General features: G+C 36.2%; 1 protein-coding gene across 8 annotated transcripts in view; it reads right to left on the minus strand.

Moving 5' to 3' along the window:
- Window positions 1–17,768, minus strand: part of SPICE1 (spindle and centriole associated protein 1) — a 66,033-nt gene that overhangs the window by 13,204 nt on the left and 35,061 nt on the right. For all 8 annotated transcript variants that reach the window (XR_004382040.1, XM_032852226.1, XM_032852228.1 and 5 more), the window contains 7 exons: window positions 15,026–15,138; window positions 8,472–8,608; window positions 8,125–8,262; window positions 7,500–7,765; window positions 5,914–6,045; window positions 3,236–3,383; window positions 2,120–2,344 (listed from right to left, as the gene is read on the minus strand). Coding sequence is in view for 7 of the 8 variants with exons in the window: in XM_032852226.1 (XP_032708117.1) it covers window positions 2,120–2,344; window positions 3,236–3,383; window positions 5,914–6,045; window positions 7,500–7,765; window positions 8,125–8,262; window positions 8,472–8,608; window positions 15,026–15,138 (1,159 nt within the window). In the remaining variant the exon portion in view is untranslated. The remainder of the gene's footprint in view (window positions 1–2,119; window positions 2,345–3,235; window positions 3,384–5,913; window positions 6,046–7,499; window positions 7,766–8,124; window positions 8,263–8,471; window positions 8,609–15,025; window positions 15,139–17,768) is intronic.

A 17,768-nucleotide genomic window follows, 5' to 3' on the forward strand; every position in this document is an offset into this window, starting at 1 on the left:
GCTAGCAGCTACCAATATGAATGGAGCAGACACAGAACATTTTCATCATCACAGAAAGTTCTATTGAACAGAGCTATTCCAGAGTATAACTAAAGGCTGATAAAGGGCTCTATGTACCTCCCACCTTTATCTGAACAATTTTTTATATGTGGGCATTCTAAATAAAAGTCTGAAAAATATGATGACAAAACTTCACCAACTAAGAATACATGTTCAAAGGTTATTCCATCTGCACACTGTAAAAGAAATGTGTGGCATTATTTTCAAGGCAAACCTGCTAACAAAGAGGTGTCTATAACAGCCCCCAAATAATTTGCTTTAGTGGACATTTAGTATATTTGTAATCAGAGTAAATATACTTATGGTAATTGTTTCTTTAAAAGAATTTGGGGTGCCTGGGTGGCTGAGTTCCTTAGGCATTCAACTCGATCTCAGCTCAGGTCTTGATCTCAGGGTTGTGAGTTCAAGCCCATGTTGGACCCCACACTGGGGGTGGAGCCTACTTTAAAAAAAAAAAAGAACAACCACAACAACTTCAAGCTATCTTCCTATCACCAGTGGGAAATACTTTATAATATCTCAAGAGATCATTAGATGAGCATATTAATTCCATGTAAACATTTGAAAGCTTACTTTGAGAATGAAAATCTAACCTGAACAGAAATCAGAACTGAAATCATATCTCCGATTCAGAGTTAACAATTCTCTCTAGGCTCTAAAGAGAAGATACCATTTCATAGAACTATAGAGCCAGATGAACATTAAAGATAAAAGAAAAATCTCTCATTCTGAAGCTAGAAAAATGAATGTAGAGACGGTAAGTGTCTTAGCTCCATGCCTCCCAGCTAGTCGCCTGATGGGCCAAGATTCTAGCACTTCTGACCCTCAGCCTAGCACTGTCTCCCTATACCAGAAAGACTTGACAGACTTTACAGTCACATAATAAATGCCAAAACAAATCTTATCATCGCAAGAACTTGTCACTTTCTTTAACTCTTATGGCCCCTTCAGGTACTTTATTGAAAAGAAGGTACAGAAAATCTGACCAAATTTCTAAGTTCCAATGACAATAAAAGTTATTATTCTGTTCCCCTGTGTAAGAATGTAAACACTCAAAGAAATAAAAAATGTATGCAAATCATGGCTGAATAACATTTTTCTAAAAACACTGGAGGAGAATCTAAGGTAGTTTTTTGACTGAAGAATTATTAAAAAAAAAGGTTCTATAGCTCAAAAAAAAAATGCACAGGTGGACAAATAAACATAATTTTCCAAACAATGAAACACTCCATGGTACTTCTGAAGAAGTACCCCAAGTTAAGAATCTCTGAGCTAAGGATAAACAATAATTTTTAGGGCGGCTAGGTGGTTCAGTGGGTTAAAGCCTCTGCCTTCAGCTCAGGTCATGATCTCAGGGTCCCGGGATCGAGGCCCACATCGGGCTCTCTGCTCAGCGGGGAGCCTGCTTCTCCCTCTCTCTCTATCTGACTCTCTGCCTATTTGTGATTTCTGTCTGTCAAATAAATAAACAAAATCTTAAAAAAAAAAAAACAATTTTTAAAATTTTTTATTCTAAACTCTATATTGTCCTGCAAAAAGTGACCTGAAAGCTATTTTTAATTGTTGATCAACTTTCATTATAAAATTACCTCAACTGACTAAGCTAAAGAAATTTCAGTGAGAAAGAGGTTAATAACCAAATCTGACTTACAAAATCCTTATAGTCACAGTTCTTACCTTTCCTTGGCTAAATTTCATTACTCTCTCTCTGGAGTATAATCTCTTGTTTCTTACCCTTTCCTATGCTCCTGGCCCACAGGGAAAGGAGGATTTCCCGTACTCTACATTTTAATGCTGAGGACTCTAATCCTTTGATCTGATATAATATTTACAATGTCTAATAGAACAGATACATAATGAAATTTAATGTGACATTTCACCACAGGTGTAACACACATGATATACACAACCCTGAAAAATCCTCCTTTAGCTTAAAGTTTATGTGTGGCAATCAATATCTTTCAGAATTCCCTTTACTGGGTAACAATGGACACAGTATGTTGCATATATAAAGCATAAAAAAACAACCGTCAGGCAGCTTTAGAAGAAGCCTGCTTACCATCCTGCAAGGGAGAGAATCCTGAGTTGCTCTTCTGCCTGGGTGGTGTCAACAACACAGCCGGCTCAAATATATGTGCGGGAAAACTGTTAGTCAGATTCACACTATCCGGGGGAGTTGGCACCTGAGACAGTTTAACAGGCAAGTCTTCCTGTGTGAATCCAGCCGCTTCCTCCCCTCTGAACGCCAATGGCATGGAGACATTAGCATTTACAACAGGGCCCTCTGAAGAAGATGAGAGGCTGTCAGCACTTGTAACTACAGATACACTGCAGGTATTTATACTTACATGCATTTCCACAGAAAGCTAAATCACATGGACTCTAGAGTCTTCACTTTCTAGGCCATATCGTTCTTTAGCTGTAACTCACAGGAAAGGCTCCCAAGGGGCCAGCACTGGGAAGAAGGGGCTGCTTTTGAAAAAAGCACTTAGTCCCTGAGACCTGCCTCAGCCATTGAGTTTATCTCATGCAAGTTAAATTTTAGTCAGCCACTTCTCAGAATCCCTCATGAGAAAACACTCCTAAATACATAAAATACTTACCACACACAGATACTCATCAAAGTGTTACTAAGAAGCAAAAAACATGAAAAAGCCTAACTGTCCTATTCAGACTCTGACATAGGATGGCACAGGAAGTGAAGAAAGGCTTTCCAAATACCACCACAAATGAAAAAAAGTTAGAAATTTCTAAAACTCAGTATTTCTTTTTCTTTCCAAGACCATCTCCTCTCCTCCTGAACCTGGTGCACAGTGATGAAAAGTTTTGGCACTAAAGCCCCAGTGGTCTAGGAAGCAAATTCTGCTACTTTCTAGTTGTATGATCTTGCTAAGCTACCAACCTCTCAAAGCCTTGGTTTTCTCATCCTGAAAGTAGGGATAACAATAATACTTACCTCATTAGATTATCACGAGGACTAAATGAGATAATACACATAAAACACTTAAAAAGTGCCTGGCATAGTGCAAGAACCCAACAAATATTAGCTGGAAATAGCGATGGCAACTGTCATTGTGACAATGTTATCTATGTATACATGACCAATAACATACAAGTTTACAGTTTTGTTCACTCTGTGTTTAATGCCAACCTGGGATGATAAGACCATACTCACCCAGATTGTCTATCATTTTCCTGCTTATGGATCCCCTTTCGGATGCCTGATACTCTTTGTTGCTTTTTATCACAGGACAGTTCTTCATGGCATGTGTCAGCGATATAAGTTGTTCATCTGTTGTGACCATGTACTGCTGAAGTCTTGCCTGGAGAAAAAAGAATGAAATAATATCATTGCAATATCAGACCTCAGATCATTACCTAGACATGCAGAGCTGTATCACCACTTTAACTCCTTTAGGAACTTCAAACTTTCGTTCAAATACTAAAGTCATGCATTTGCAAGAACACATAATCATAAATGTTTTAAAAGTCCCATGACAGAGGAATGGTCAAATGTATCACAGAATATTATTAATTAATAAATACACTACCGTACAACAATAAGAATTAACCTTTTTACAGTGCTTTTGATCTATAAAACCTCTTTATATAAATGGTATCAACTGACTCAAGCTAATTTAACAGAGTATTACACAGGCACTTACACTGATAAACATGACCCAGTAAGAAGTTACGTAATGTATATAAAATAAGGTTAAGAAAAAATATATACACTGAGATAAGAGGTATTATACACATATACATATATATGTATATATATGCAAAATGTATAGACATTTTATAAAAATCACAGATGGTCAGAATTGTTAGTGGGACTACTGAATAAAGTATACTAAACAATTTCATACCGGCTCAAATTGTTCCCAAATTCCACAATCATCTCTAATGACCTATTCAGCATCTCCATCTAGAACTCACATATGCTTCTCAAACTGAACATGTACAAAACCAAACTCCCCCTGAACATTCCCAACTCATCAACAGCAACTGCATCCTTCTAAATGCTCAGCCCCTAACTTTGGAATCCCCCTTGACTCCTCTCACATCCTTTCCTTTACCCCATATCCAAATCCAACCCATCGGAAAATCCTACTGTTTGCCTTCAAAATAGATGAATGATATGGTCACTTTTCACAACTTCACCCAAAGATTGCTTCTGTGTTCATGACTGTATCTCCTGCACCAAGAACAGCGCCGGCCCAAATCAATACGATTTGTTGAGCCAACTAGTACATTTTACTTATTTTTATTTTCAATTAGTACATTTTAAAACTGCTCACCTTCCCAAGAGAATTGATAACCTAAGTTCACACAAATACTTGTACATGAATGTTCATAGCAGCATTATTCACTCATAGGACACGAAAAGGTAGAAACTACTAAAAATGTCAACTGATGAATGGATAACCAAAATGAGGTCTATTCCTATAATGGAATATTAGTGGAAAATAAAAAGGAATGAAGTACTGACACATGCTACAACATAGTTAAGCTCTGAAAACATTATGCTAAGTGAAAGAGATCAGATACAAAAGATTACATATTGCATAATTCCATTTATATGGAATATCCACATTTGGCATATCTTTAGAAACACAAAGTGGATTTATAATTGCCAGGAGCTGTAAGGAGGAGAGGACAAAGAGTGACTGCTAACAAGCTTGGGGTTTCTCTTTGGGGTAAGGAAAACATTCTGGAATTAGATAACGGTGCTGGTGTACAACTCTGTGAATATACTAAAAACCACTGAATTGTACACTTCTATAAGATAATTAAATGGTATGTGAAATGGATAGATCAATAAAAAAATTGCATGTCTTATATCTAATGTCCATTGATACAACACAACTTGCCTACTATGGCTTTTCCAGTCTCTTTTGGCTAACAAATAAAAGTAATAACAACCATCACTGGAGAACAAAGAGATGAATAAAACCATCTCTGCTCAAGCAGCTCAGTCTTTTTTTTTTTTTAAGATTTTATTTATTCATTTTTCAGAGAGAGAAAGCACAAGCACAAGCAGGGGGAGCGACAGAGGAAGAAGCAGGCCTCCTGCTGGGCAGGGAGGCCGATGCCGGACTTGATCCCAAGACCCTTGGATCATGACCTGTATGACCTTTGGCTCAGGTATACATGACCATGTATACCTGAGCCAAAGGCAGATGCCTAATTGACTGAGTCACCCAGGCACCCCTCAAGCAGCTCAGTCTTGATGACAGGTATACATGTATGTGTAACACAATTTGGTAACTGCAGTGAAAGCAATACCCAGAGAGAACAGAAAGAGCACAAATTAAGAATGTTTAATGCACCACTGAGGCAGTATTAATTGGTTTCTAGAAGAAATACTGTGTCTTTAAAAAAAAAAAATAAAAGGAGCAATTAGCTAGACAAGTGACAAAAAGGACTTATCTAATAAATATGAAGATACTGCAAACAACTTTAAATGGCATATGATTACAGGAAGCTTTCTAAATTGTATCCTCTGCTGTTTTGAAATTAGAAGTAGCTATCACAACATTTATTTCACATTTTGGATAAACTGCTATAATATTGGTAGTTACCATTTCAATGTAGATTCTGTCTTTCCCAATAATAGTATGTTTTTTAAAGACAGCAGACTTTTCTGTATGTTATTTGTACTTCAAGTTTCTACTATAGTACCTCCAATATAATAAATGTTCTATAAAAGCTACTGTTGATGATAATAAAGAAGAGATAAGTAATCACATCCACACAACTAAACCAAAGGCAACTAAAAGAAAATCTTACATACTCTTAAAGATACCTTATTTTACTAAATGGAGAAAAGTTGGGATCTCATCTAAGTACCTGGGTAGCAGTATTTTCTTCTCTAAGGAGAAGAATTTCAGCTGTAAGAGCATCAATGAGCTCTCGATGATCACCTAACATTTGTTCCAGGTGCTGCCTCGTCTCTACTTCTTTACGCAGTTGGACCTCACTCTACAAAAAAAAGAAAACAAAAAAAACTTCCATCAATAATAAGATAAAATTCCCATCCAAAAATAAACTCCCATCAAAAGCATCAAATACTGAAAACTAAGAGTTTCTATTCAAAACTGTCAAAGAAAATAATACAAAGTATATGTGACAGTAATGAGAATGACATTTTTATTAAAAGGTTTATATTGCATTAAAATGAAATGCTGTGTCCTTTTCCCTTCTTTATATAGAACATAATAAACAGAATGGTATACAGGCTTAAATAAGTACAAATTTTTGCCCAATAAAGTGGAGGGAAGGACATATACATATTGCTTGAATATACACAGACCATCTCTAGAAGGATACACCTGTATCTGGCAATGACTGCTGGCTACAGGGAAGCAAACTAGTTAAATGGAAGTTAAGGGTGGGAATGAGAATTTTTATCTATAACCTTCTGTTTCTTGGAATTTCATGCCATGTGATTATGATCACCAATCCAACAACTAAGTTTGTTCAAATAAAATAAAAAATAAATGGCAACAGGCTTAAATGGTTTTAACTTTGTAGAGCAAGTGATTAGCTAAAAAGTGGAAGCTACTAAATCTGCAATGCTTTCGGAGAACCGAAAGTACATTCCTGGAGAGCCCTAATTTAAGGATAGAAGAATGATAAGACTTTCGTAAGTCTGACAGTACAATAAATATTTCACTAAAAAGTAATTTTAGGAAGACAGCTCCAGAGAAATTGAAACATCAGAATTAGAGTGATGAACCAACTATTTTAATAATAAAATGTCCTTGAACATTTTCTGTTGTATTTGTTTAACAAATTTAAATGTATAAAACATAAGATAACAGTTTAAATAGGTTTTTTGAAAGATGAAATGTAGAGCTAGCTCTAATTCCTCAGCATTCTGAAGACTGGTTATTCAAAAATTAATTACAGAAATAATTCTTGCTTCTCTTAGAAATTATTTTCAGAACAACAAAAGATCTACTTCAGACAAAGCCCAAGTAGTCACACAGATAACGTGAAGAATTTTCCTCATCTGTGTCTACAGATTACAGGCATGCCACTCTCCAAACTAAAGTAGGAGTAGGAACACAGAGAAAAGCAATAGAACAAGGACACATTTAGTAGTTCTACTGAACTTAATACTTCCAAACAATATATTCAATGTCAGCATAAGACATGATTTTATTTATAGATTTACCTTACTAATTACAATTTACTACAGCTTGTATTAAAATCAACATCACTTATACTATAGGATACATAAATTGGTATGTAAAGGGAAATTAAGAGGTAAAACCTTACTGCAGATAATCTAAAACTGAGATATTTTAAACAAAGCTATTCAAATTTTACTATTCTTCATTTGGAAATTGCAATAAATTAAGTGTAGAGGAAAAAAAAACCCAAATGTTTCTACCAGCACTCTGTAGAGGAGAATAACCTCTTGTTCTTACCTCTTTAAGGTACCGAACCAGGCGACAGAGGGAACCCACCAGTGACAGAGTAAAGCCTGTAAGCCCCTGACTACTCTGCAGTCCTTTGACCTCGCGTCCCGTCCACCGTTCGTATTCTTCCATTTCATGTTCCACTTCATTGATCATGTGTTTGAGGACATCTAGGCTGGAATTATTGCTGTTTGGTAAGTCTGTGGAGGCTGTGCTAGCTGTTAACACATTCTTCTTCTGCTTGGAAGGAGCACTGGAATCCAGTTTTCCTTTCACTGATAATGACAGAAGTCACCCTATTAGAAGACCAGGAAAAGCTATACCAGCAAGCTACTAGAAAAAACACTGACTGATATTCACAGTTTACAAAAGGTTTTTATAAAAGTTATCACCATTTCTCATAAAAAATGCAGTCTAAATCAGGCTTACACTATCTATAATGAATGTACTAGAACCACCTTTCTACAGAGTTACATTGTTATACTTGGAGGCATTTCTTAGCTACCATTCAGAAAAGTCTAATCAGCGGGCTCCAACTAGATGGGTTTAAAGGGAAAAACTTTACTAAGAGATAAAGGAAGCTGTATCAAGTTATGCGTTTAACAATTCATCTTTGTAAATTGAGGGACTGAACCTTTCTTTAACAACTGTTTTTGCTTCCTTGAGTTCAGCACTTGTCCCACAACATAGCTTGAGTCTGGAGTCTCAGTAGATTCTTCAGATTGAAGCCTGGTCTGGACTCTCTTGACAGCGCTGGTAGCATTCAGAGCAGCTAAAGGAAAAAACATTTCCAAAAGAATCTCAAGTGAACAGGAAAAAAAAGTTTTAAGCATTCCAATTAACAGATCAATCAGTATTTCATTCATTAGGTAAAGTCAGTCAAAACCCAAATAATATTCCTTTAAACATTACTATGTTTAAGGAAGAACATAATAAAACAAGTTACTGTTCTGTGAGAAATAATACAATGGGGGAACAAACCATTTTGTTCTCCTGATGGAGGGGCAGGTGGTGGAGTTCCTGGAGGGTTTTGGGATTGTGTTGTTATTTTCTGCTGAATATCAGTCCACAGTTTATTAATTAACTCAGAATTATCTTCCTTCAGTTGGTGGAGAAATCTATAAAATATGGGGCAACAAAGCTATATCAGAATTAATAAATGCTATCACTTAAACTGCTCAACTGCTTAAATGTTTGATTGATAGCACTTTTAATAATTCAAAATCAAAGAAAAAAATACATTTTGCTTTAACTGGTAAGACAGGTAGCTAAAATGCCAGTCTTCTTAGTGTTAGAAGGAATCATTCCATCTTCCTCCCAGTTTCCCACCAACCTTGGCTCCTGCTCGAAGGAAAAATCTGTCCTTTCTGAATTTTTGTGGTATGGGCCCCATTCTCTTCTCTTTCTCCCAGAGAAAGTACATGGCTTGGTCCTTTCTGGTTTCTCTCTGTGAAGGAGGCTGTCCTCAGAACACAGTCTATGCTCATCACTGAAGTAAAATGACTAGAGCAGACTCTGCCCTGAGTCCCTGGGAGCAGGGAGAAGGAGTGGGAAGAAGAGCTGTAGTATAGGGAGTTAGAGAACTAAACCTTTTGCTATAATCATCTTTAGCACTGGTAAGGCTTATACTTTATTCTCCAACCATCTGATTCCTTTATCTATTTCTCAGTTGGACTGAGACTTAAAAGGGGTAGATGACAAAAAAGTAGAACAACCCAGATGCCCATCAACTGATGGGTGGAGAAGTGAAATGTACTACACCCACACAACCATAAAAAGGAATGGAGTGGAGATACATGCTACAACATGGATGAATCTTGAGAACATGCCAAGTGAAAGACACCAGACACAAAAGACCACATACGGAATGATTCTACACATATGAAATGTCCAGAATAGGCAAATCTACAGAGATAGAGAAGAGACTAATCCAGTAGATTAGATAGGGCTGAAGGGCTTGGGAGGGAATGGGATTTGACTATTAAAGAATACGGGGTTTCTTCTGGGTACTGAAAATGTTCTAAAATTGACTAGAGATTGCATAACTCTGCATATACTAGAAATCATTGAATGTTATACTTTAAGTGGATGGACTGGTATGTGGACTATAAATCAATAAAGCTGTTACCAAAAAAAAAAAAAAAAGACGAATGGGGAAATCTTATTTAGTGGCTCCACAAATCTCAACCTAAGGGAGTTGCTTTCATGCAAATTATGGATAGTACATTGCACATTAGCTGCTGCTACAAAATATATTTAGCAAAAGGCCTATAATGCAATCCATTCAAAGGGGGCTAGTTATCAAAGCATCAGAAAGACTCCTTTGTAAGTGTTAGTTCAAAGTCCAAGCTTCCAGCTAAATCCTAAGAAAAGTGTTGTAACAAGATTTCTGTATAAGTTAGGAAAATCCAAAACAGTCTGAACTCACATTACTGTCTCTAATGTTTATACTTTTTTAAGAGTCAGGTTATGTGACAACAACAAGGAAAGTAATATAATACTACCTATGACAACTTTAAGAATGGCCTCCCTAAAGATACTTATAATTGAATCCCTAGAATCTGTGAATGTTACCTTATCTGACTAAAAAGGGACTTTGCGGATGTGATTAAGTTAGGAAGGATGTTGAGATAGACGACCTTGGATTATCTGGATGGGCCCTAAATGCAATCAAGTGCATCCTTATAAGAGGGAGAGACACAAGGAGACTCTGACACACACAGACATAGAGGGTGCTGTGATGATGGAGGCAGAGACGGGAATTATACTGACTCAAGGCCAAGGAAGGCCAGCAGCCACAAGAACTTGGAAGAGACAAGGAATGGATTTCCCCCTACAGTACCCAGAGGGAATGTGAATGGCCCTCCAACACCTTGATTTCAGCCTAGTGAAACTGATTTCAGATTTCTGGCCTCCAGAACTGTGAGAGAATAAATTTCTGTTGTTTTAAGTCATCAAGTTTATGGTAATTTGTTATAGCAGCCATAGAAAACTAATGTAGACTCTGGCACCTAGATACGAGGTGCTAGTGTAACAAAATATCAAAAAATGTTTACCAAAAAAAGCTCTGAAATGAGAATGGGTGAGGCTGGAAGAATTTTTAGGTAAATATTAGAAAAATCCTAGGTTGTCTTACACAGGCTATTCATAGAAATATGGATGTTACAGACCCTTCCACTGTGGACCCAGGAGGAAGTGAGGAGCATGGCAGAGAAAGGCTCTATCATCATGAATGGAATACTGGTAGCAATATGAGCATTAAGGGAGCTTCTGGTGAAGGCTCACAAGGAAATGAGGAACATGTGATTGGAAACTGGAAGAAAGGCAATCCTTATTATAAAGTACCAGAAAACATAACCGAGTTGTGTGGAAAGCAGAACTTGTAAACAATGAACTTGGATACTTAGCTGTGGAGATTTCCAGCAAAAGTGTTGAAGGTACAGCCTGCTTTCTTACTGTTGCTTAGAGTGAAATGTAGGAGGAAAGAGATACACTGCAGGAAGAACTGTTAAGCCAAAAGGAACCAGAACTTGGTGATTTGGGAAATTTTCAGCCTGCCCAGAACGCAAAAGATGCTCAAATTAGGAGATACCACACTGTTAGCCGTGGAAAGAAGGACAAGTGTATGGCTAGACAATGTTTTGCTAATCTGAAAGAGATTAGACATCTGACTCATAGATCCCCTTAATGATCTCAGCAGATAGCAACATAGATGGAATTATCCAGGGAAGATCTCTGGAGGGCCTCTTTGTCTAATGTCATCCAACATACAAAGGAAACACACAAGGTCATTTGAGAATGTTATACCAGCAGAAATACTGCAGCTTGGACTGAAAGAGACAGAGATAGGATAAAATGAAGGAAGAATCAGACTCCCAAAATTCTACAGTCAGCAAACAGGCTGATATGAATAAGTTAAGAATCTTGGGATGTGAGGTTATTCTGGGGGGGCCCTAAATGGTATCATGTATATTTTTATAAAAGAGAGGCAAAGGAGGAGTTGAACATGCACACAGAGGGAAAGGTGATGTGAACTCAGAGGCAGAAATTGGAATGATGCAGCTGTCACAAGCCAAGGAAGACCAACAGCCATCAAAACCTGGAAGGGGCAAAGAAGGCAAAGAACAGATTCTCCTCTAGAACCTTTGGAGGAAGTGTAGCCCTCCCAAAACCTTGATTTTGGTCCAATGAAACCGATTTCAGATTTCTCCAGAATTGTGAGAGAATAAATTTCTGTTGTTTTAGGTCACACAGGAATATGTATTCATAGAAATTTTCAAATCAAAAGGCACTTAGTCTCCAGATCCCAAGTCTAATGCATCTCCTGATACCTCATGTTTAATAGTAAACAAGTAACATTTTGAGACATTAGGTATTCAAAACTGGAAACCACACAACTACTGAGATAAAACCCAGACTCACACAACTCACACAACTAATGAGATAAAACCCAACCAAATAAAAAACAGTAACTTGATTCAAATGTAAAGAATAAAAGCAATATTGCACAAGATTAGTTATATTTGGGTTCTGAAAGAAGCTTATCTTAAAAGATGATACATGTTAAGATAATACATCTTAAAAGATGATACATGTTTCCAAGTGTCCTTAAGGAAACAGCAACCAGCTAAATTTGAATCACTCCACACATCCTCCAAAACCCAAGAGACAGGGCAACAAGAGGAGCAAAAATAGCTCATAACCCATACCTTCTACATGACTGGAAAACAGATGATACTACTAACTTCAAATTACCTATAAGTAGAAAAATACACACTATACTCCAGCAAAGATATTTCCTGAGCTCCTGTCAGAAGCCCTAGCAGGGAGTGAGGGCAGCTGAAAATGACCAAACAGGTCATTTAAAAAAAAAAAAGGAAAAGAAAAAGAAAATGACCAAACCAAGAAGAAAGCAAAGAGTCTACTGGTGACAGAATCACCTCCAGAAAAAAGAAGTCCACTCTAAATAGCAAATACTCAGAAAGGAAGGTCACTCACACACACACACACACACACACACACACGCACGCATATCCCAAACTTGGGCAGTCAAAATACTACTAAAAAGTGCATAGAACTCAAGGTGGTAGGTCTTGGAAAGACACCACTTCTTGATGTCAACAGGAAGAAAGAAGAGTTCTTAGGAGGCTGAGTGCTAAAGGAAAAAAAAAAAAAAAAAAAAGGTATTACCTTAACATGTTTAACAAGGGAGAACAGTTCAAGACAAAAAAGAACAGTATTGGAGTATAAACCAACTTTCACCTGCTGATACTTTAAAAAAAAGAAAAAGCATCCATTAAAATAACTGTACTTCACTCTAATTGAGAGAAGACCTACCCCAAACTCCCAACCCTGTCCATAAAATGTACAAACTAAAACAGTCTGCATCATACAAGACAATATAATAGAAAATGTAATTGAAATATTCTAGCCAATGAAAATTTTTCCCCTACCAAGAACAGAAGAAAACTAACAAAACTCTTTAAATGGAATTCAGTATACTTAAACAAGCATTTGGAGATATAGATCTTGAATCAGAAGTTCTAAAACTAAGAGCAGAGATGGACAAAAACCAGGAACAAAATAAGAATTGACTGAACTCAGGAAAGAATATAAAGAAAAAGAAAAACTCAAAAATGAAGATTAAATTACAATGCGTCCAATGGATAATCATTAAATAAACATTTAATAAGGAAGACTGAAGATTATAGGAAAACAACAACAAAAAATAAAGAATAAAAGGTTAGAGAGAAAGTATTTGAAATAGAAAACAAGAGATATCACTTTTATGTATGTAAAAGGAGTCTCTGAAAAAGAAAAAAAACAATGATATCAAAATAATATCTAAAACTATAACCCAAGGAAACTTACTTCCAGGAAAAAAAAAAAAAAGAAAAAAAGAAAGAAAAAGAACCGAATCTACAAAAAAGCCAACTGTGTTGGAAAAACTGACCTGAAAAAGTAAACTCAAAACACAGCTTAGCAATATTTAAATTTTAAAGATAAAAGAATAAATTTTAAATATAAAGGACATCAATACATAAAAATGCCTAATTATTTATAAGGGCAAGAAAAATATTCTAGCATCAGACCAGTCAAAACAACATTCAAAGTAAGCCAAGAATGGAGGAACACTTTCAAGGAAATTAAGGAAACAAAATATTAAAGATTTTATATCCAGCCAAGCTATCCTTCAAATATCAAAGCTACAGGAAAACTTTTAAGCTTTCAAGAACTCAGAGAATAGAACTCATAAACCCTATACCATGAGCTTTGTCTAAATGAGTGATCCAACCAAAAGTTAACTAGGAAAACATCATAAAAGGACTGATGATGAGCATTTAATACATTTAACTATAGATCCAAGACTAAAACAAAAATGGCAATAATAGGGAAGAATAATATGTAAATGTTTTATGTCCTGTCAAGGCAAAAAAAAAAAAATGCAGCTAAAAGAGGAGAAAGACTGAGAGAAAAAGAGAAAGAATGAGAATATAGAATAAATTATTTGTTGCATAGGTCATAGGTGGAAGTCAAAGCACACCATTTAAAACTAACACACCTGAGAGCAAAAGATTGAAGAAAATAGGGGACTAAAGGGCTCTATAAAAGGTAGATATAAAGACAACCAGCCAGAACAAAATTACAAACTTCCTAAATATCAAAAGAAATTTTTAAGAGAACACAAAAAACATTACATAGAGAAAGAAAACTATAATTATAGTATAATATACATAGTACTATAAAATAAGTTGACATCGAACACATCTACTATATCAATAAATATTACAAGCTTACTTGACCAATTTAAAAAAAAAAAAGACTTTTAACTGGCTAAAATGCAAGACCCAACTCAATGTTAAATACAAAAGATACACCTAGTACACAATAATTCAGAAAAGCTAAAATAAAAGAATGAGCAAAGATGAACCAGGCAATCAGAAACAAGAAGGCAGAGGTTTCATTCCTGATACCAAACAAAATAGAACTGAAGCCAAAAGGCATTAAATATGACAAAGGACACTTTATGATGCTAAAAGCCATAATTCACAATGAAAATACAATACTTATGGATATCCATGTACCAAAAAACACACCAATCAGGTATTTAACTTTAAATAGAATTAAATATACTTAAACATCATATGCAAAGAAAAATAGAAACACACTAACAGAGACTTTAATACACTACTCTCAATATAAGATAGTGACAAAAGTAAGTAAAGACACAGAAAAAGTAAACAACATCATCAATGAAGCAGATCTTAAGGATATACAGATAGACCTTTATACCCTGGTAATATAGAATATACCTTCTTTCCAAGCACACAAATGGAACATTTACAAAAATTTAATCATATATTAGGCCACAAAGAAAACATCATTAAGTTCCACAAGTAGAAATATTATAAACACATTGTACACCTTAAACTTACACAATATTATGTTAATAATATCTCAATAAAGCTGGGAAACAAAGGAAATAGCCTTGGAGAAAAGGGAAACCCTGTAAATATTTATCCATATATACATACCGATCTACGTTAGTTTTTGACTGAGAGTTTATAGAGTTATCCAACTCATTCCCACTTTCTTCAGATTGGCTGTTAACAGTTCCTTCTCCTTCATCATCTACTTCGTTAAGAGCCTTTCTCAACATAACAATAAAAATACAAATACAAGTTGGTTATATGTACACTCATCCTTTGTTTCTTTTTGTCATTACAATAGAGAGGTCCCTCCTTCTACTGCTAACATCTCCACAAGTGCTCTAGGACCTAAACCCTCTCACCTCCTTCCACTCCCATCAAGTGCCCCATCCTTCTCCTGCATCTTCAACCTCTCTACACTGGCTTTAGCTCATCCGCATTTAAATGTGAACAAGTCTCTCTCACCGTATCTTTTCTCTTTCACCACCAAACTTGAAAGAATCTTACACACACCCCCACCCCCACCCCACACCGCTTCTCATTTACCACCTATGCCCTACAACCTTGCTTCTGCCCTACCTTTCCACTCAAACTGCTGTCTACAAGGTCAACATCTTTTTTTTTATTTGTTCCTAAATCAAATAGATATTTTTCAGTCTCTGCCTTCTCTTTCTTCTCTAATTGATTGGACATTAATGACCATTCCTTTCTTTCTTTCAAGATCTTCTTGATACATTCTTCCTTTTAACTCCCAAGATACCGTATTTCCCTGGTTTTTATTCTATTCTTTTGGCTCTTCCTTCCCATCTCCTTCATTGATTCTTTTCTTTCTGCCCTTTCTTAATACTCAAGGTCCTCCCCTTTGGACCTTTTATCTTCTCATTTGACTCCCTTTCTGAAAGATTGTATCTAGTTCCAAAGCTGCAATTACAAGTCAAATGCTGTGAATTCTCGAATTTCTATCTTCGCCCAGATTTCTCAGGATTCCTAGACAATTATATTCAACTGCCTAAGATATTCCTAGTAGACATCCTACACACATAAACGTAACATGTCCAAAACTAGTCAACTTCCTAAGCCCCTCCTACCATTCTTCCAGAAGCCTTATTCCCGATATTACCTAAGACCATAAGCATATCGCCATCTACTGAGATGCTCAAACCAACAAACTGGGAGTTATCCTTTTTTCTCATCCGTCACATCCAATCAGCTACCAAATGCTGTCAATTCTATCATTTTTTAATCTCTCAAACCCATCTCTCTTCCCTTCTACCTCCTTCTTTTACTGCCATTGCTTAGGTTAGGCCCTCACCACTTCTCACTAAAATGCTAACCTAAGTCTTCTAACCAGATCCTCTCACCAGTCTTGTCCTTCCCAAACCCTTCTTCCACTCTACAATTGATTTCATCATGACTCCATTCTTCCTAAAATTCTTTGGTGGCTCTCCTCTTACTTTCTCGTTCTTTAGCCCTTCATTACCTAGCTCCTCCCTATCTCTCTAGCCCCAGCTCTTGCCATTTTCCCTTCCCCATAACAGAGACCATAATTATCTGAAAGCTAACATTTTTTTTATTAACATATATTATTTGTTTCAGAGGTACAAGTCTGTGATTCTTCAGTCTTACACAATTCACAGCACTCACCATAGCACATATCCTCCCCAATTTCCATCACCCAGCCACCTCATCCCTCCCACCCCTCTCCACTCCAGCAACCCTCAGTTTGTCTCCTGAGACCAAGAGTCTCTTAAGGTTTGTCTTCCTCGCTGGTTTTGTTTTGTTTCATTTTTCCCTTCCTTTCTCTATGATCCTCTGTTTTATTTCTCAAATTCCTCAAATCAGTGAGGTCATATGATAATTGTACCTCTCTGATTGACTTAATCTCGCTTAGCATAATACTCTCTAGTTCCATCCAGGTCGTTGCAAATGGCAAGCTTTCAGGTTTTTTGATGGCTGCATAATATCCCATAATATTCCACTCCATTCCATTCCATGCCATACCACATCTTCTTTATCCATTGATCTGTTGATGAACATCTAGGCACTTTCCATAGTTTGGGTATTGAGCTATAAACACTGGGGTGTACATGCCCCTTCAGATTGAGAAAAGACCTACTATAAACATTGGGGTGCACATGCCCCTTCCGATCACTACATTCGTATCTTTGGGGTAAATACCCAGTAGTGCTATTGCTGGGTCATAGGGTAGCTCTATTTTCAACTTTTTGAGGAATCTCCATACTACTTTCCAATATGGCTACACCAGCTTGCACCAATTTAGCTTTACTCAAGTTACATAGTAACGTAGGAGGATTCCCCTGAAAGCTAACATTTTTAGTAAGTGCCAAAACATAATGGCTTTTGGCTATTTAAAACATGTAACATTCTACTTAATTGCCTTTGTGAGCAGAAAACAGTAGACTTAAGTTGTTTTTTGTTTTTTGGTTTTTTTAAATGATTCTGGACCTTGTAATTCCCTAGGATCATCCCTCTAACTGATGATTCTCCTTTTTTCATAGGACATATAAATAACCTAGGAAATTGCACTAAACAGGTGTTGAGTCCTCATCAGTCCTAAAAAGTTGTTTTATTTTAATATTAAATTCTTCATGAGCTTTAAAAAATGTTTCCCATTTCAAAATTCTAAGCATTTTGATTAATTAAGAGTTTCAGTTAGGTTGGGATACATTTTAATTAATATTTTACTACTATATTATAATTTTCCCATGTAACTGGTCAATAAATTCCAAGTTTCCTGGGTAGCTACTTTCTAAACACACCTATTAAAAGAGACTATTAACATTTAATGACGAACTAGTATCTGGAATCACGATAGACATAACTTACC

Source organism: Lontra canadensis, unplaced genomic scaffold (genome assembly GCF_010015895.1).
Source record: "Lontra canadensis isolate GAN:19392208 unplaced genomic scaffold, GSC_riverotter_1.0 scaffold6, whole genome shotgun sequence".
NCBI classification, from domain to species: domain Eukaryota; kingdom Metazoa; phylum Chordata; class Mammalia; order Carnivora; family Mustelidae; genus Lontra; species Lontra canadensis.